This window comes from Myiozetetes cayanensis, unplaced genomic scaffold, assembly GCF_022539395.1.
Source record: "Myiozetetes cayanensis isolate MyiCay16 unplaced genomic scaffold, myiCay2020 scf3, whole genome shotgun sequence".
Classification (NCBI taxonomy): Eukaryota; Metazoa; Chordata; class Aves; order Passeriformes; family Tyrannidae; genus Myiozetetes; species Myiozetetes cayanensis.
In genome coordinates this window covers 24,439,659-24,460,848 of record NW_026087521.1, presented here as the reverse complement: position 1 = coordinate 24,460,848, position 21,190 = coordinate 24,439,659, and the positions used below count along the sequence as shown (strand labels likewise).

Here is a 21,190-nt window from a genome sequence, read left to right as displayed (position 1 = left end):
GCCTGTCTAAAGGATTTGGGGCTCTTGGCACTGGTGCTAAAAGAATTTGCATCGTTCTGCATACCAAGCAAATACTATGGAGGCTGGAGGCAGAAAGCGCAGCGGAATTTCTTGGTGACGCAGATGTTATGGTCATGATAACTTAAGGACCAGTAAAGCATTGGAAAGGCTCTGTGACTTAAAGCTTTTATAAGTTTTAATGGTAATTATTCTTATAAAAGTAACTATTGTACCCGGAAACCTTGTCTCACTTTGGAGTGCAGAGATATTGGCACAAAAGGAGCTGTGCCTTCATGTGTATTTCAGTTTACTTGAATTGTTCATGTTTGATCTTTAATTCTGGGTCTGCAATGCATCTTTTTATTTATGTATATAATTTAATTTACATATTATTTATTTATATATTGATATATATTTATTTATTAACACAAAGTGATTGATATATATATACTTTGCCTGTATTTTGAGATAACACTCTGTTTAGGATACTTTTCCTCTTAGAAGTGCCATAAATTATGCAGTCCTGTCTTTGCTTGATCTGTTTGTGTATATGATTTATGTAACATTGCTGTTAAATTTTTATTTGCACCTCACTGTGCACTTATATCGCCTCCCAGTCAGAAGTAGGTAATGGGACTGTCATTTTAGTAGACCTACGTGTGGGAATAGTAGGTAGTTTGCAGTTTTCCCTCCCCTAGTGATCTTCTAATGTAATTAACTGATAACAGCAGAATGATGATCCTTTGAGCAGTTTAACTCCAGTATTTCCCTCCTATATGGTTCCTCACATGCTTGAAATGTTTGCCTCAAGACCTTGAAGAAATTTATAAAGCAACACTGTTTTATCACCTTGAGTGATACATTTTATGTGATTCAAGGATTTTGTTACTTGAAAAACACCTGGATTTTTCTCTTCTTTATTCCCGTGTTCAGAATGAATCACAGGCATTGGCAATGAATAACATATATAGTAGGAATGAAATGGCATCAGCTTTCAAGAACATTTCAGTCACCTCTTTTGATTAGTCTCAGCTGGGAGTATTAGATATGACTTGCATGTTTTTTTTGCTTGTCTGCCACATAAATTCATGTCTGTGAGCATGCACAGTTAACAATGAAATAACAGTCCTTCTCCAGATACTATACAATAGGATGGAATGATTTACCAAGGTAACTTAGGCACTTTTGGAAATGTAAATAGGGCCTTATTCTGGATGACTCAAGTATGAGTAAAATGAAAGCAAGAAAGAGAGGGGAAGAAAGAGAGGGGTGGGTATTTGTAAGGCCAGGAGGCTCTCATAAGCTGACATGCTTGGCTTGTTTAAACAGAATTTATAGGTCATGCTGGTTTTGTTTAAAACAATACAAAACAAGCTGTACTAACACACTTAAAATAGATCATTCACTGTCAAAAGCCTGAGCAAGTAATTGGGATTTGACAGTAATTTCAAATGAGTTGGCACTGTAGGAACATCAAGCAAGTTTCTTTCTCTAGATGCCCATTTCTTACCCTTTTAAAGTCTACAAGTTACAGACAAGAGATGATACTGTGAGCTGAATAGCTGCACCATCTTTCCTTCATGGAGAGAAATAATTAGGCATATACTGGCATGATATGCATTCAGAAGGAAGGATATACAAGTACCACCTTTTGCTGGTGATTCTACTTGGCTCCTTTATTCTGCATTCTGCAGTCATCTGCTGTTGTCTTCAGCTCTCTCAGAAGTCTCTCTCTGCTCCTTAATCCTGCTACTTCATCAAATGGAAATAGAGATGAAAAATACTGCTATCCAAATTTAGGCAGGTGGACAAGTAGCATTATCTAATGGCTCTAGTTTACTGCATCACACTGAGGGAACCCTGTTTCTACTGCAGAATGGAGACATGGAATATAATAGTGATTTCCAGTGTCAAAATGCTGACTGTAAGAAATACTCCCTTTTGAATAGTGATATAGATCACATAACTCAAAAGTGTATTGACTTTTACTTTTGGGATTAATTACTATGAGAACTAGACTTTGATGTAATTTCCACTGAAACAATGACTGAATTCTCATTGACTTCAGAATAAAAATAGTCTGATTGCAGATGCTTAGTTTTACTGTTTTGGAGATACGTTTCTTATTAGAAAGTGTTTGCTTTTGTTAATAACATTTATGGAGACAAAGGGACTGGGAGGGTAGTTAATAATTGGCTGAAGGTAATATTTTTCATAATGAAATAGAAGATTCTTATATTTAAAGGATTAGAGAGATACAGTCCAGATAAACAGCTCTGGTAGTTGAATGCACCTGTATCAAATCTACTGAGTTATTCCAGTTAGCTGGGAGTCTGGCTCATACAATCTAAAAGCATCCAGCATCATATCTCTTCACTTTGCCAGTCCCTGTGACTAAGCTGCAAAAATGAAGAATTGCAGCAGCCTATAGTAAAGAGGATAAAGGAGCATCAGTATATGTGCAGGGAAAAAAGGAAGCAGTAACACTGGTGGAAATGGCAGATAAATAAAATCTAATCTCCATACCCATCTGAGGATTTGTCTATAAATCAATATACATTGCTTGTAAAAAAGTGGTGAAAAGCTTAACAGCATTTCCTATGACTCTCATTCATTCAATACCACCAATGACCTCCATAGAGCTAATTTATTGAGAGGGCTCTTCCAGGTGGGGATGTGCTTCCCAAAGCAAATTCTATGGATGGCAGTCAGTAATAATATTTAAAGCAAATAGACTATATCCTTATTCAGTGGATATGCTCATGTGGAATCTTCACAGATGACTTAGGTGGCTCGCAACTTTGGAAATCAAATTACCTCCAGGGCAGTGGGAAAATTTTTCCAGTTTAATAGGAAAAATTCCAGCATTCCATAAACTGTGAAGCTATGATGGAAGAGAAAGCTTCTCTGTAAAGTCTTCTGCTGCCTGTCTTTTCACGTTATGGTTGGCACCACAGCAGCACTGTGCAGAAAGGTGGGACATGGGCATCTACATCCCATCACAGCATATTCTCTCTCAGGAATATCCCAACCTAAGCAGAGGAATTTTACCGGCAAATTTCCCCAGTGACATAGTCTGTCTCTGGCTTATGTTTGCATTCCAGAATGAGGAATGTTTCTTCTAAAGGATTTATGGTACTTGGTAGAAGCCAAAGCTATTTCAGTCTCTCCATTCCTCTTCCCTCCTAGCAGGTGGTGGGGCTGGAGAAAGCAGGGACCAGTATTTCAAACTCGGTTTGTATTAGACAAGGAAGGAAGGAAGGCAGAAAGGAAGGAAGGAAGGCAGAAAGAAAGGAAGAAAGGCAGAAAGAAAGGAAGAAAGGCAGAAAGAAAGGAAGGAAGGCAGGAAGGAAGGAAGGAAGGGAGGGAGGGGAAGGAAAAGGAAGGAAAAGGATTGAGCCGTGTTGCACACAGCAACATTGAGAGTGTTATGCTGATTTACACTAGCTGAGAATCTGACATCCAACTCATTTGTGAAAGAAAATGTATGATAGAATTAAAAGCCACAGATTACTTTTCTGTATCAGCTTGGGGTTTAATGCCACTAGTGAAGTGGAAAAGGACAGTTTCGTTTTAACACTTAATGTCTTTTTCAAAGAAAGAAACCATAGAAAATAAGCAAACAAAACCCAAACAAAGCAGCTGAATTGCAGGGCTTCAAACCCTTTTAGTGTTGCATTCCTGGAAAATAATATTCTGTTTTACTGGTCATGGAAAATTACTCATATGTTTGATGATTTGTATCCTGCTCTTGTTGTCTTCTCATCATTTTTTGATTCCATATTTTTTAATTAAAGTGTCATTTTTAAATGGAATAGAATAAACTGTGGGCCTCCCACCTGACGTACCCAGGTCTTTTATCAACGTTTTTTAATGCCTGTTTGGTAGTCTGCTATTAGCCTTTTAAATTTACCTGCTAACAATTGTCAGTTCCCTCTTCAGTCCTGGAGGCAGGTACATCTACAGATACAGATGTGTGTGTATACATGGTACGAGAAATACTTTGGCACTGATTAAGGATGAGACCAGTAGGGTTTTTTTACAGAAGATATTCTAACCCTTCATGTAGTTCAATACGGAATATTTTCTTGTGGAAGACAGAAGTGATGGGAAGTGAGAGTTTTCTTTAAACATGTAGAATTTGGTGGAAGAACTCCAGTTCTCTATCTAGTGCTTCAGTAGAGTGATCCATAACCTAGAAAAATATTTTATTCTCTTAATGCCATAGGAATTTCCTGTAGGGACTGAGCATATATACCTGGTGATTTTCTCATCAGCTTCCAAGACTGGATATGAATAGAAAAGCCCTTTGGGTTTCCAGAAGCCCATACAGATAAAATTGTCATTTCTTGCAGGTTATCTGACTTCACTTCTGCCCTGGATTTCCAATAATCTGGACAGCTGTCATAATTTTCACCCATTATTAACAGAAAGCGAGTTAGGTCTTTTTCTAATATTCTATTCACTGTTGCCATACAACTGTACCAACTTCAGTGCAGTAGAATGAGTTTGGAAAATGCTATTTTCTCCTACTTTATAAGTTAGGAACCAAGGTAATGAGAAGTAAAAAGCTTAAAAAAACTTCAAGACAGTGTTGAATTCCAGACATTGAAAAGACCCCTAAGATTTCTAACTGCAATGGAGTAGCAAAGGCATATAATAAAATGTCTTCCCATATATCATGGGGAATCCTAAACTCTGAGTCGATGGGGCACTGACTGGAATAGCAAAGTCCCAAAGTTGTGTGCAACTGTTTTCCAGTGCCTTGTGATTGACTCTGTTGTGACAACAAAGTCTTGTATGTGGCAGTCTAATGCTCTGCTTTATTGCCTGTTAGGCAGATGAAACAGCATATTGTTTTAATGTTTAATTATTTTTTATCAGAGTTAAGGTAATAACTTACCTGAAGTTGCAAAGCATGTGGAGAACGTTTCCTGCTCTTGTACTCATGGTTTCCTCTATTTTCTTTTTCAGTGAGTATGTTTTTGAACACATTAACCCCCAAGTTCTACGTTGCCCTGACAGGCACATCCTCATTAATTTCGGGACTTATTTTGGTAAGTACTAGATGTATTAATACCACTTCACAATTTGATTTAGATATCCAGAAAAGGACATTTTTTGCTTTAGGCAAATTAATAGGTGTCTTTGTTTTTTCTTTAAACTTCTACTTCTGCAGCACATAAAATTTGTCTTTCATTATTTGTACTTCTTTTTCTGTGGGAACAAGAAGAAAAAAAAGGAGAAAATATTTCAGATCTGTGTCTTTGAAGAAAAAATGTCTTGAAGAACAATGTGACCCACTAACAATCCTATAGTAATTCATAACAAGTGTTAGCACATTAAGTGCTTCCCTTGACAAGTACTGCAGAAATTAAAAAGGCCAGTAAAAGGAAGAGGAGGAGAGGTGCCAACTATTTCAGCTTAACATGGTCCTTTTGGAAAGTTACAGCAGGTCTTATTAGAGAAACACCAGTTCTGATGCCAAGATTCCAAGGCATAATTATTTCACTTCTTAGAATCTTTCCCAGTACATATCTGCCTATTTGCTTAAATGTCTGTAGAATATTTTTAAACCATTTAAAACCCCTCTCTTCCATATGTAATCCCTGAGGGCTTCGTTTGTGCAAATTGGTGCAGTGGAGTGAATCATAATGCCATCACAGTGCAAAGCAGGAGTGGAGTATTTGCACTGAATTTTATTAAATGTCTTCATAGAAACAAATGGAAATAAAAATCTGAGAATCCACACAGTGTACAGTGGGTATTTTGCTTATACTAGGCTGTTCTTGTTTCCTTACTGCCTCACTGCCAAGAGCTGGCTTACTGCTTGCACAAATGGATAGATAGTATAGCACGGAACAGAATAGAATAGAATGATCATCTAGTCCAGGGCTGACTGAAAGTTAAAGCATGTTATTGAGGGCATTCTGCAAATGCCTCTTAGACACTGACATGCTTGGGGCATCCACCATCTCTCTAGGAGGCCTGTTCCAGTGTTTGACCACCCTCCCGTAAAGAAATTCTTCCTGATGTGCACTCTGATCCTGCCCTGTCACAGCTTGAACCATTCCCACGTGATCTGTCTCTGGATACCTGGGAGGAGAAATCATTCCCTCCCTTTCCACTTCCCCTCCTTAGGGAAAGGTTGTCTTTGTTTTAGTCTTGTTTGTTCAATCAGTCGTAGGTTTTTTGTCTAGAAACAAGTTGTACACTTCTAAAATCTGCTAGATAGAAGCTGCAGACCCTCTGCAAACTAGGAATGAAATTGAGAGGCCAATGACACCATGTGTAAGTTGCTGTAGAGATAAGTGAAAAGAGGAAAGAGAGAAATGTGGTTAGGGGCTGGTTCACATCACCTCGGATGTACTGATCTCAGAGAAATCTGAAAGCAACTAGAATCCTAAATAAACATTATCACTTTGGTGTGGGAAATCCACACCTCTTGCTTCCACGTGGCCTGTAGCTGATGTAGACAAACAAACAGCATCCTTGACTACTTAATGCCTGGGAGACTCTCATCACTTAGATGATTTCAGGTGTAAAGCATCAGGTGCACTGCTGCTGTGCCTTGCTCTGGGTTTCCTCATAGCAGAAAGCAATTACCTAATGTCTGCACCTTGGGCATTCATCATTCTTGTATGGATTGAGCCCCAAAGCACAGGACAGAACTCCAGAGGGACCGACAGAACTTTCAGAATACGAGCAGGAGCCAGACCTGTAAGACTTGGATTCAGTTCAGCACAACTCACTCAAATGCCTGGGGGGGAAATACTGAATGCTACGTTCAGTACTGTCACTCAGAAGAAAATGCTGGGCACCACCACCAAGATGAGAAGGAATGAGAGAAATAACATGAGTTTCACAGGCATAATTCCTTATTTGCTGCTAGAGAGCAAAGTAGTAGGATGTGGCAAGACAAAGACAGTTTGTGCCCTATTGAAATACCACACAGAATCAAACAGGAATAAAACCCTGAAGAGAGACTAATTTATCTGGAGCTAAATTCTGTGTATATCATGATTACAAGTGTAGGAACATTTTTTTATACTGTAGTCATGAAGGCAGTTTCTGAGGACTTAGCTCAGAAGTAGATGACTTGTGAGCAAGAAATTTCTAATTTTGATGGAAAGGACAAGAAGAAAGTGGCAAGGAGTATTAAAGACACTGATATGAAGAAGGGGCACCAATAGAAACCTTTCAAGAAGAGATCAGACTGAGCCTTAATCAAAAGAAATCACTTGGTGTTGAATGAGAAACTCTGTTATGAACAAGTTGAAGGAACACTGGGTTGATGGAGGTGTAGACACAGACTGAACGAAGACTGAAAGTCTTTTTTTGTGTATCTTCACTACTGCTATCAGTTGTTGTCTGATATTCACGTGCCACCATCCTAAGTGGGAAAAAGATGGGTAGGCCAGACAGGTAACAGTCAGGAACCCCAGACTGTAGGGACCAATGTCAGTGCTGACAGAAACATTTTGTTTGTAAACTTGATAATGGAAAAGGAACTAAGCAGACGTGGTCATGGAAAGAAGAAACTGCAAGTTAAACAGACCACACATCAGAGAAGACAGCTGATTAGGTTCGAGTGAGATAGTGCTAGGCTGTCACTAGCCTAGTGGTGCTTCAGATTATTTCTTAACCTTGCTGTTTACCCATGGCCCAGTAACATGATGAACTGCCTGCATTGCCATTTGTGTCAGATTACACAGACTCAGTTCTAAAGGATCCTTAGTGCTAACTAATGGTATTAAGTGAATCTCTTCTATAAAATAAACATTCTCTTTCGAAATCTACATCACTGGGGTATTTTTTAGACTAGATGTACTAATATTTCTTGGAATTTTCCACCATATGGGCTGGCAGATTTTTTTCCATTATCAGTTGGCTGCAATTCCTAATCTGAAGGAGAAATCACAGCACTGCAGGTTATGAAATGATGGAAAATTCCATCACTTCTTAAGTGGTAACTGATGGGAAAGTGATTGCTTTTCCTAACTCATGTTTGGGTCATGAAACAATGAATGTAAAATTCAGCCTTGGGCAATTGTATGCTACATGACTCCTTTGCAAAACACTACACTCCCATCTTGTTTTGTCTCTTTGTTTTAATTATTTAGGTAAAATTCTGGCCTTGCTGTAGCCAATGTGACTTAATTGAAGCAAGGATTTCAGACCTTTTTCCTTATAGCTCAGAACCATACAGAAAATACTTTTCTATCTCAAGCATTCTCCATAATTACTTGACTACACCACATAGTTTAAAGTTAACAATTTAGCATATATTCACTTCATCCTTGCACTACTCTAGGCATTAAAAATAGGAACAAGATTTAGTCCAAAGTTGCATTAGAAATACTGTATTGGAAACTTGGTTCCACCTCAGTTACTTTTAATCCATTAAAATACAGTGTTCTATCTCCGAATACAATGAGCTGCATTGTATTCACTGTCTGGAAGGCTGAGGTTTTCCATAGGTAGGGTAATAAAACTGTCGTGAAACACAGCTGACATCCAGTAAATGCTGTGAACTGGAACTATGTAAATACCACTGAGATTTCTAAATAAAACCATATATTTAACATACAGTTATCACCAGAGGGAAAGTTGGTCAGCAAGCTTGGCTGGCACTTGAACTGCAAACGGGTGGAGTCTTGGTTCTAACAAAGCGCAGGTAGAAGAACCTCAGACTTGAATCTCCACCAAGAATGCCTCATTATTCTACTTCAGAGCTTGTGATAGTAATGAGAGTCTTCTGCTACAGAATGAGAAACATTCTGCAATGCACAAATACCAGCTCTTTCAGATACAAGAATTAGGAAGCCAGTCTACAGAGGCAGAGCATGAGTTCTGAGTCTACACTCTGCCTAGCATTGAGCAGCTGGGCTGTCAGCTACTACCCAAGAATGTGTGTAGCATGTGAGAGTCCCAGCCTTTTGTAGCCAATGGTGGTACTACTACAGGAGGTCTGAGAGTGGACCTGAGTAACACAGGACGGACGTATCTTATTTTCTGTAAATATTAATTGTTCTTCTTATTTCATTACCTTTGTGTAGTCTGCTGCAGAGGCGCAGAAAGGTGACTGAGTTCTGGGTGTTCCCACAGACTCTGTGAAAGTCTGACAGTTGTGCAGGGACAGTCTTTGATGACTGAAGAGCAATACATGGTAATTGTTCAAAGTTTCTGCTCGGCGCAGAGAAGGCTCACAGGTCAGGAAGGGCAGAATCATCATAGGGAGGTCCTAAGAAACTGGAAACCCTTGCCAAGGAGCAAATGAGAGAGGAAGGATCTGTCAGAAGGCAGGCTATAAGCCAGTCCACAGAGAAGGGTATTGTAACTAGCTGGGGTCTACACAGTGTTGAGAGAACTATACTTAGTCCAGGCAATATATTATTTTCTTTCCCATTTTTGTATTTTTAGAGGTAGATGAAGTAAATAGCTACTTATTTTGAATAAGCTGCTCGTTAGCACTGCATGTATCTTCTCCTGCCTGACTCTTTTGAGATAAGACAAGTGGGCCAGGAGCAGAGTCCAAGAGGATGCTGAATGGGTGTACTTCATCCAGAAGGAATGGGGCTGCATATCTTTCAAGACTGTCATTAAGGACACTGAGCATGGTCAGAGGTATACTGACTGTTTCCTAGATCCAGGCTGGGCAGTACGGAGGATCTGCTTGAGTCACTGGCTACCCTGACAGCTAAATAAAGCAGACTAGGGGCTTTCTGTGTCCGAAGGCAAGTAGCATTGTATAGTCACAGTCATATGGATAAACACTCTTGCCTCCCAAAACAGGATGATCTTTTCCATACTGTCTACTGGAAACAGCCACTGGGCTTAATACCCCTAGAACATATGCAGTCATTACCTGGGAGAGTTGACACAGGCCAGGCAGTGTGCAAGCAAACAAACAGCATGGATGACTTGAGCCAGCCAAACCTGCGCTGTGGTCCCATTGTATTTATAATATAGGCTTAACCATGGAATCAAGTTTTGCTATCATTATGCTGTTCCTCCAGAGAGAAAGTTTCTTTTAAATCCATTAGATCAGTTGTCACCACCATTGCTATTACAAGAGTACTCCGAATCTTACTCCTCTGAGACCTGAAAGACTCATTACAAGGCTGAAAGAGAAATCTGAGCTGTAGAAGTTGCCAGCAAACAAAATCCTTTACTGCTTCTGTTGAAGACTCCATACACACACATACAGCAGGAGATGATGACAGAGGGAGTTCACTCTGAGAGGATGCCTGTCTGAGATACGATAACCAGAAAAGCATAATTCAGATTAGTGATAGACATCACGCTTTGGGTTCAGTAAGAACCACCATCAAAAACATCCCTTGTGAACTGATGCATTTATGGTGGAGTATCTGTTCTGAAAAACCAGGCGGGAAGATCAGATAACCAAGTGATGCAGAATAGATTTGTTGCTACAGAGATAGATAACATTATCTGGGATTGTTTGTATGTGAGAGCAGAGATAAGGAAGACTGTAACATTTTCATTGCACAGGGGAAGAAAAGTACCTGCACAGAGAAGCAAAAGCAAAAAAAACTCCAAAGCAAGTTTCTGAAATGCATTAAAAAGACAACATTTCCAAAATCAAATACTCTTCCATTAAGCAATACCTATACCAGAATTTATAAAAAAAAAAAAAAAATTCTAATTTGCATTTCTAAACACACAAAGCTGGAAATTTTCAGAACAGGGTTTTAACTTGGCCTTTGTGAACATAATGGTCCCAAAAATCCCTTGAGGATTTGGAGATGTTTGACCCTATTTGAAAGCAATTTGAAAAGCACAGGAACCGATTAGAAAGAGCCCCAAGAAGTTTGCCACTGCTGTGAAGGGGAGGAGATCTCTGAAGTTGAGCTGCCCTCTTACTGTATGTATATGACAGAAATGAGGTGGCCTTTTCTTTCAGAAGTGGTGCAGAAAGGATCTTTCTGATTAATTTGCTCCCTAACTCAGATATCTGTCAATGGGTAATTAATCCTTATAGTCAGCTATTATTCTGCCAGATGATCTCTCATCTGCTGAACTGTCAAGATGGTTGACTTCATGTTGCTTTCAAATTGGATGATGCAGTTAGAAGTCAAATTTGATTTATAGAAATCAGGTTTCAAACCAGCTGACACTGTCTGAGAAAGGTGCAAAAAATCTGCAAAGAGAATTTATTGTATTAAGTACCAGAATACAGATTACCTCTTCATACAGACTGAACAAATCACTCCAAGCAAAGGCTTATGATGATGATGATTTATGGCTCTAATTTCGAAGAGACTGTATGCATTGAGATCTGTCTGATATTTCCTGGCATTGGATTCACTCAACATAGCAAATGTTTTTCAAAGCTGTCTTAAACAATTTATGAGCTTTAATGTCATTTTTAAAGTAATTAATGTATTTTTAAGTCTAGGGAGCAGACTTAGAGCTGTGTCACATTTGTTAGCAAGTTCCTATCACTCACACTCAGCTGAACTGTAACAGGGACCATGCATATATATATATACACACATACATACATACATACATGCATTCTTTGTGATTGTCCCCTCAGTTTCACTGAATTAAGTGTGATGGCTTTCCAGCTGGTATACTTATACTTACATGAGTGGGCTTCAGCCATGTTTTTGTACTGCTCACTCCCTCTCTTGAGTTTTACTGACTTTCCATCTAAAAGCTGATCATGATTGAAATAATGAGCAGGAATTTATTAGCACATTTTGGAAAACCTTTTTTTCCTTCTTCTCTCAGAGAAACTATGAAGCTTGTTAGATGTAGTCTAAAAAATATGTGTGGAGCCCAGCCTGAATCTCTCTGCAGCAGGTAGACCCCTAAGAGGCCTTCCAGAGCCTGCTGGTTCCTGGCTGGCCCTCCATAACCTGCCCGACAGCGTGCTGATGGTGTTGAAGATGTGAAAGCAGTCCTTTCCCTTGTTTCTGATTGTGCCTGATTGTAGTAAGAATTAATAAAGAACCTTTTTTTTTTGGAAGAGATTTTGTCAATGCTTTCAGCACAGGCATAACATATGGAGACACCGAGTAATATAGAAAGGTCAGAAATTGCTCATTCACAATTTCTAGTGCAATCAGTATACAAAGTACCTCCAAATTTCTGAAAACTCCATAGATTTGCTTTTTTTTCAATTGGTATGTAGATGTTTTGGTGATCATTCCAGTACAGTTTTCCTATTCATTAGAAGCACGTGTTCCTTTACAATTTTTACAGTCTTAACCTTTTCCATATTTATATGAAATAGTCTTCATTTCCAGGTTTATATGGTTTCCTGAAATATGTGTATTCTTACTGAATAATATCACTTTTTTGGTGAAAATACCACAGATATACATTTATGTGTATAATTGCAATTACAAGGAGTTCGTATAGGCTGTGAAATGATTTCAAAAGTAGAGCTCCATAAATAATTTTATTTTTTCTGATTTGCTAGCTGAACCAAAAGCCTGAAAATAAAATGAATTCTGGATCTGCCTAAATCAGCCAAACAAAGCAAAACAAAACACATTTCAGATGGGGGGAAAAAAAATCCTAAAAGTATTCCACTTCCTGGAGTTTGTAATTTTTAACTTTTTTTTTTTTTTTTTTAAATTAAACTCAGTGAATCCCTGTGGAAGTATTTACTGGGGAAACAAGCAAACCTGCTTTTCCTCACGTTCCCTGGACTGCAGAGGGAGCTGGGGAAAGACGGGGCGGGTTCACTCCGAACTGCCGAACTTTGTTTTGGTTTTTTTTGTTTGTTTGTTTATGGTGGTTTTGTTTTTGTTTTTACGGGGGGGGAGTTGGTGGGGGTTTTGTTTGTTTGGTTTTCCCAGAAGTCAGTTTAAAGGAAGGGTCCTAACAATTTTAAACGCCTTTAAAAAAGAAATAACCTGACGTAAAGTTTGGTTCTTCGGTGTTTAAAAAAAAAAGAAAAGGAAAAAAATTGCACTGACGAGATGACAATATTTGAGATTCTCCACCTAAACTTGGATCACATTGAGCCTCTCGCTTAACCTCAGTACGCTCGGGCAGGGGTGGCGCGGGGGGTGCCTCCCTCGGCACGGGCGGGGAGGGGGCGCGGGGGGGCTGGAGCTGCCGCCTCCTTCTCGGAGCAGGTGGGGCAGGTGACGGGGGGTGAGGGGGAGCGGGGGGGAGCGGGCGGAGGAGGAGGCGGGGGCGGCCCGAGGGCGGCGGGTCTGACGGTGTGTCCGCGTTGCAGATCTTCGAGTGGTGGTACTTCCGCAAGTACGGCACGTCCTTCATCGAGCAGGTCTCGGTGAGCCACCTGCGCCCCCTGCTGGGCGGGGTGGACAACAGCGCGCCCAGCGCCGCCAGCGCCGCCGGCGGGGACGCGGACGCGAACCGACAGAGCGTCTCCGGTGAGCGGGGCCGCGAACGGCTTCCTTTCCTCTGGGCTGCGGTCAAACAGAAGGCAGAGCTGCTTCGTTAATTGCCGGCTGCAGCTTTCCAAGCTGGTGCAGTGCGTATTGCTCGGGCTGCGTGGCTGATGCATTTATTCCCCTCCTCCCCCCACCCCCCCTTGTTCTGAAGGCCCTGCCAGATTTCACGTGCCCTTTCTGCAGCACCGTTTATCCAGCCACAAAGGAGGGCCACAAAGATGATTAAGGGACTGGAGCATCTCTTACTGAGGAAAGGCTGAGAGAGTTGGGCTCGTTCAGCCTCGGGAAGAGGCGACTAAGAGGGGACGTCATCAATAAGTATCTGAAGGGAAGGTGACAGGAGAACAGAGCCAGGCTCTTCTCTCTCGGTGATGCCAAGCAATAGGACAAGAGGCAGTGGGCAGAAACTGATGAACAGGAAGTTCCACTTGAATAGAAGGAGGAGGATGTTTACTGTGCAGGTGACTGTGGACTGGAACAGATTGCCCAGAGAGGTTGTGGAGTCTCCTCACTGGAGATATTCAAGAACTGTCTCTATGTAATCCTGTGCCATGTGCGCTAGGATGACCCTACTTGAGCAGGGAGGTTGAACCAGATTACTCACTGGGGTCCCCTCCAATCTGATGGATTCTGTGATTCTAGAGGTAGGTAGTATTTGTATTGAAATAGTTTTGAGTAATAACAAAGTTGAAAAAAAAAATTAGGCAAAGATGTTAGAACTATCCAATCTGGTTTTGCGTTGATTTATTTTTTAGATAATATAAGCAGTATGTAAACAACAATTGGATTTCACTTCAGTAAGAGAAAGCATAGTGACTTTCAATAGCTTGAGGGCTTGTTCTGTTCCTGACTCTGCTACCGATTTGATTTGTGACTTTAGGCGAGTCGTAACATAGTCAGGTTTAAGAAAAAGGCCTCCAGTTTAGGAGGCATGATTTCAGGCATGTGGGGCTCGATTTTTATGAGCTTCGAGGCATTCATAGCTCCTACAACTTTCAGTGCAAGGAGTGAAGGTGTCTGACCTTAAGCCATTCAAGCCTGAGGCACTTCAAGTCGGGTGCCAGGTTGCCTGGGGGATGCTTTCTCTGAGAGGCAGGAGGTGGCCTGACTGAAACAAATCAGTCCTCCAAGCACTGATCTTTATGGACTGAAGGAGTCCCAGGGGAGTTTGTCTTCCTACTTAGGTGACTCAACTGTCTGGGGAGACTGAATTGAAAAATTAGCCCATGAGTGATGAAGATGCTGAAATGCTATTGCTTCTGCCTTGAGTTGGAGATACTCACTGTTAAAGTCAGGGCAGGAGCATCTTGGCTTGTGTTCCTCCTCTGTAAAAGAAAGCCTGCCTTTTTCAGCCCTAGCTTGGTATACAGGCCATAATCTTAATATTGGAAATTAATTCAGCTTTCATTAGAGATGTGCCCCTAGAATCTCAGTTGCAATTTTATTAAATTCATTTCCTCTGCAGGCTTTTAAGACAGAATTAGTAAGTGAGGAAAAATGAATGAAAAGAAAAAAATCAGTTATGTAGAAAATATCGTTCAGCAGCTGAGATACCTATGTCTGTACCCAGCAAATTTTATTTCTGCTTTTCAGTGTGTGTGAAAACAAGCAAACAAAAATTAGCTTTGAACTCACATGTTAAATAAAATCAGTGGCCTCGAAAAACCTTGTTCTCTACAGGGTACTTCTCCTTAGGGAGTCTTCCATATATCACAGCAAATTCAGCTGTTGTCATTCCCATCTGAGGAGAGGCTGTGAATAGCAGCACTGCATGGTCCAGGATATTAGATTTGGGTGAACTGGCAGAAAGCTTGGAAACACCTGTGTGCACTCATCAGTGTGCTCAGTCACACTTCAGCAGCTCTGAAGTAACTCCCATCATTTTAAAGCAGAAGGCACAGTATTTTGACTAAGGGGGTTCACCCAAGCATCTTGGCTTTTCTGATACAAAGAAATAGTCAAAGAATATATTTGCTTTCAGTGCACTGGCGCTGAGTTGGAACTCAGTGTCTCTGGAGAGTGTATCTACGGATAGCCTGTCATTCATACCTTCATAAAGGTATCGGTGCTAAAAACATGATCATTGTACAAGTATCTGAAAGGTTAAAATAAGGACATAGTTTTATTATTAGTTTGTAGTGTAATGGAGAGGGCAGCCTTTTTGTTTTAATGTGCATCGACACTGGGATATTTCTTTCACTATCCAACAAGGTGAAGATGGCTTTTTCTTTTGGCTCACCATGTTTTCTTGTGTAGATGTTTGACTGGGTTAGAAAGTTCCAGTAAATACTTTTGTTCTTTAGAAAGATCAGAAGAATGTTGTTGTACTGCCCAGCATGTTAGCAGATACCAAGATGAAAGGAACAAGAGCCCATCGTTTAACTAGCCAGGCTGATGCCAAACCACCCCCGGGACGTGGAGGTGGTAATAAAAGCCCTTCTTCACCTCCCCTTTTTGTTGTCCAGTTCAACCCTTCCGTGCTACAGTGCCAAAATACTGCATACTTTGGATGAAGCATAACACTTGAATTTAAATAAGGTGAAAGAAATGTTGTCACTGAAATCAAATAGTTGTCACCTAATCTTGTTGGTTGCAAACAGAATAAGCCATTGAATTATACCTCTGGAACTGAGAAGTCTGATGTTGATTTAATATTTACAATGGTTTGAAAGTCGTATGATGTAAAAACTGTCAGACTGAAGCTTGTCAAGCAGCCATACCCTCTGGCTGCTCAGCAGAGCAGCTGAATGTCGATCAAGCACTTCTGCTGAGTAAACCAGTGGAACTTTCTAATAATAGCAGCTTGCTGAAGTGGGTAGTTGCAAGATACAGATGTATAACCAATGCAGTCACTCTTGCCCAAAGTCTGCCTATTCCTGTATCTTTTTTATGCACTTTATGGGTGCTGTAGGCAGCAAACTGAGGGCCCGTCTCCTATGCCACTTGATTTGTTTTTGTGTAGGTGAAGGTCTCCTTATGTTGTTGCAAATAATTTATGTAAAATGCTTTCTGTCCATGCCACAGTAGCCTCATACTCAGAAGTGGGAGCTATGTCCATGAGAAAAGAGAAGGGCTTGACTTGCTGTTCAGTATTTCTGTCTCATTTTTTAATGGAATAGGTGTAAAGAGAACAGCCAGATACTTACCATAAGGCATATACTTACCATACCTTCTAAGTCTACCAGAAAACTAATACTGTGATCCCTTTAGAAATGATGTCACAAAATTTCATAGGGAAAAATGTTCTGATGGACTTTTGTTAGTGAAAAGCAGCTGATGATATGCTGGAGGGCCAGTGCTACTGATGAGATTTTGCAGAACGCTGTGTGAGGTGTCATCCAGTAGCAGATCTGGGGTGGAATGGTATGCTGCCTCTCACTGAGTCCTTATGCAAGTACTGTGTTTAATTCTGGTCTCACCTTCACTGGAGTGAATTGTCTTTGTTGAAATTAAGAGAATAAATCTGGTTTTAAATTAAAGGAAAAGCCAGAATTGAGACCTCATCATTTCAAAAGCTATAGATATTGATTATATTTTTTCAGTTCTGCTTTAAATTACAGTCTTGTGGATTTTTGTATCTATTACTTATTGTAGTGTGAAGAATTCACAGTTTTGTCCCTGAGGGAAATATATAAAATGCTTTTAATGTTCCCAAACGTTTGCAAAGCAATCAACTTTTCTCTGCCAGTCAACTTCAGCATCTGCTTATAACTTAAGTAAGAACAGCAGATGTTTCCATGGATTTTTACTTCATGAGCTTAGGAGGAATTAAATTTGGCAACTGTAGCAGAGATTCTCAGTGATTTACAACATTGACTGGACAGTGGTGTTTTTCTGTAGAAATAATAAGTCTGTAGGGACTGAGTTAATTGCTATTTTTCAGTGTAATAACCCAGTGTGATCCCTTTTCAGTTCTGCCTTATGGTAAATGTGAGTCCTGGCACTAATCAGTATTATCTTTTCATCTGGCATTTGGGGCTTTGTTAGTGGTTATTTGTCTGGAATGATTGCATTTGTTGACACTAATTTATAATTAAATTATTATTTAAGAAAGGAAGAACAATCTGGTTACCTGAATCTCCATGCTCTTGATGGTTTTTTTCCATTTGCACCTATAAAAAGTAAATCATTCGATAAGGCTCATTATATGTTAACTGATGTTTTTGATAAACATCAAGTACTGTTATAATTTGGGAGAGATTCATTACTGTGTCTTTGTGTTTCTTACAGAATGCAAAGTCTGGCGAAATCCTTTAAATCTGTTCAGAGGAGCCGAATATAATCGGTAAGTGCTACGATGTTACAGTTTTCAGGCATAGTACTGGGTTAAGGCGCTTAACTGTACTTTTCCGTTAATCTAACTCAGAGATGGAAAACCAAAACCAACTCTGGATACATGCACCCATGCCAGATTTTTCTGTAATTTGTAAAATGTTTCTGAATGAAAAGGAATTTGAATTCGTGCTGATGCACTTGTTATTTCTGCAGTTTTTTGTGACCTTATTAAAGAAACATAGAAAACCCTAAGTGTGGTGTGGCTGGTACTGTTAATACAGCAGTCCTGTTAAAATCAGTTATAGCAAACAACCTCATTTATTAGGTGTAGGTTTCATGTAGTCCTGATGTTTGAATATATGTGTTACCAATTTCCAGTGTGTACTTTTTAACATCCTCATTAGCTTAGATTTGACTACTGTTACTCCATCCTAGTACAGTGAAATGCAATGCATATTGGTTAGGAAATTGGCCAAATGACCTTAGTTGGCTTTGCCCATCTCTAAGATCTAAGATTCTTTTCTAGATTTATTTTGCCAAGCGTGAGCTCTCTAACCAAAATGTCTCTTTGGCATGTTTGCAGGTATACATGGGTAACAGGGAGAGAACCTTTGACTTACTACGATATGAATCTTTCAGCACAGGACCATCAGACTTTCTTTACGTGTGACACAGATCATTTGCGGCCTGCAGACGCTAGTAAGAGTCCCTGTGAACAACTGTTTCCGCTAATAGCTTAATGAGTGCTTTAAACCGATGCAAGAGAAATGCAGTCAGACAGTTTTTTTGGCTAGATAAGGAAAGGCAAAAGTTGAATCATGCCTGGGAAGCCGTCGCTCTTTAACTTATAGAATTCTAGACCTGAACAAGTGTCTATATATATAAACTATCTAGTTTATGTTGCTGTGTTGTTCTGCTATCTTGCTGAAGTCATTCAAGGTACCATTTGCAGGTGTAAAGGGATTAGGTTTTTTTTCCTCTTTCTTGTAGTGGCTTCAAACATGTGCAGCTAATTTGCATCCAGCTTCAATGTAGTACGTTGAGTTACATTATCCAGGTCTCATTTCGTCTATGCTGACATAAGAGAGAGAGCTAATGTAAAACTTGAGTCCTGTGTTTCATCCCCTGATGTAATTAGAAGCTCTGTAAAACATGGTAACAGCAATTTACAACTGAATTTGTATAAGCAGCTTTAGTTGTGTTAAGCATTTACTGTTTAGTCCACATGCAGACTTCGGTTCTACTAAAAATATACAACAATGATTTTGATTGTCAGAATTTGCCTCTGAAGAGATAAATTCTCTTTGTCTCTTAGGAAGGGAGCGATACTGACAATTGGGTGCCCCATTCTGAAGGCATAATTAATTACAAAGGAGAACATACTGTGCTTTTCTGACACAGGATAAACATGAATCCTATTTTCTGAACTCGGTGGTCTAAGTGTAAGGTGGTTTTATTAGCCTGGATGTTGTTTCTGTTTAACATTCACCTAAAGCAATAACACAGTAAGAAACCCACCTATCCCTGTGGAATGTACTACACCAATAGGAAATAGCTACTTGTCACCTCTGTACCTGGCAGTGCAGATAGCATGATGCCTCAACCAGATTTCCTCCTGAAAAGAAGTTTAATTAAATGGAAAAAAAAGAAAAAAAAAAGCTGAGTATTTGGGACAAAATCTCATATTCATTATGTATCTTTTTGAGCTTTATGAAATGCTCTGCAGTGAGTTGGACTGTTGTTACAGAGCAGTAGATTCTCCATGTTTATGCTGTAATGACTGATGTACCCCTTTTCTTCTTTGTTTATTGAATAGTAATGCAAAAAGCCTGGAGAGAGAGAAACCCTCAAGCCCGAATTTCTGCAGCACATGAAGCTTTGGAATTGAATGAGTGAGTGACAACAACATTAACATTTATTTCCTGTCTTTTAGAAAATCCATTTGGGGATAGTTTAAGGCAGGGGAGTTGCTACAGTAATTTTTGACTGTGATTACAGGCCACAGGAAGGCCTACAATAGAAGGAAAAAAGCCCAGCTGCATGTTCTCCTAGCTACCCAGAAGATCCTTAGGGCAGTAATGACAGTGGGAGTGTTCCCATTGATACCAATGGGCTTTGGAACAGCATCAAAAAGTTTTAATTGAGTTGCCTCCTGATGAGCATATGAAATATGCATTTATGAGATGGAGAGTTCCCTTTTGAATTTCTCAGTCATCAAGAACAGAAGCAAGAAAGAAGGGACTCATAAACAGCTTCTGAAATACACATTTCATAGGACGAGAGAATATGATGTAATTTTCTGGGACTTCTGGTCTTTGAGTCTGTTACTAATTTCCTCAATGAGAAGTGTAGTATTTTGAGATCCCACAATAAACACAAAAACAGTGCAGGAATGCTTTACTGGTACGGCAAACTATGTAAATATTGCTCAAGTGCATAAAGTGGAGAGAGTACCTTATGTTGCTGACAGAGATTACTGCATTCTAGAATTCCATAAACTGGTGCTTTATGGACTGGCTTTCTTGTATTTCATCAGAAGAAGAGAAAGAATTGTTTGTTCTTGTATAGTGATTTAACTGAGAGAATGTAGCATAAAAGGCAGAACTGAGCTATAAGACTATTCTGTTCTACTCAGATATCATAGAATTACAGAATGGTTGAGGTTGGCAGGGATCTCTGGAGCTCATTATCCAACCCCTCCATTCAAACTGCAGCGCATTGCACAGGACCATGTCCAAAAGGCTTTTGAATATCTCCAAGGAGGGAGGCTTCACAACTTCCTTGAACAACTTGTGCTGTTGTCAGTCACATTTTCAGTTAAAAAAGTGTTCCTGATGTTCAGGGGAACTTTCTTTATCTCATTTTGTGCCCACTGCCTCTGGTCCTGTCACCAGATACCACTAAAAAGAGCCTGGCTCTGTCCTGTTTGTTTCCTGGCTTCAGGTATTTACAAACATTGACAAATTCTCCCCAAAGTCTTCTCCAGACTGAACAGTCCCAACTCTCTGAGCCTTTTCTCATATGTGAGATGCCCTAGTCCCAAGTCATCTTCATGGCCCTTCACTGGACTCTCTGTAGTATGTACGTCCACGTCCCTCTTGTACTGGGGAGCCTACAATTGGACACAGCACACCCATGTGTGGCCTCACCTGCCTGAGTAAAGGGGAAGGATCATCTCCCTTGACCTGCTGGAAAAACTCCTCCTAGTGCAGCTCTGCTGCGAGGGCACATTTCTGTTGGTTTTACTTGGATTGGGTTGGGGTTTTGTTGTTGTTTTTTAATCTCTACAATTACATCTATAATCTGTTCTTTGCATGTGGCAAATGTTATAGGTCTGTTGATTTCTTTTCATACCATTACAGTAATGGAGACAGTTTGTGTTAAAATAATAGTGCATAAAACTAATCTTGGTTTTCAAAAGGAGTTTTAGGGATGTAGGTTTAGTGAAACAAAACTTTACTTTCTGGGGCAGTTGTCAGTAGATTTACTCAAGGACTGAGTGATATAGTACA

General features: G+C 40.0%; 1 protein-coding gene across 2 annotated transcripts in view; it reads left to right on the top strand.

Annotated features, from left to right (window-relative positions):
- The window catches only part of ST7 (suppression of tumorigenicity 7), a 142,279-nt gene that overhangs the window by 71,984 nt on the left and 49,105 nt on the right, over positions 1 to 21,190 (top strand). For both annotated transcript variants that reach the window (XM_050323790.1, XM_050323791.1), the window contains exons 2-6: positions 4,975 to 5,057; positions 13,223 to 13,382; positions 17,634 to 17,688; positions 18,262 to 18,377; positions 19,495 to 19,570. In XM_050323790.1, the coding sequence (XP_050179747.1) occupies positions 4,975 to 5,057; positions 13,223 to 13,382; positions 17,634 to 17,688; positions 18,262 to 18,377; positions 19,495 to 19,570 (490 nt within the window). The remainder of the gene's footprint in view (positions 1 to 4,974; positions 5,058 to 13,222; positions 13,383 to 17,633; positions 17,689 to 18,261; positions 18,378 to 19,494; positions 19,571 to 21,190) is intronic.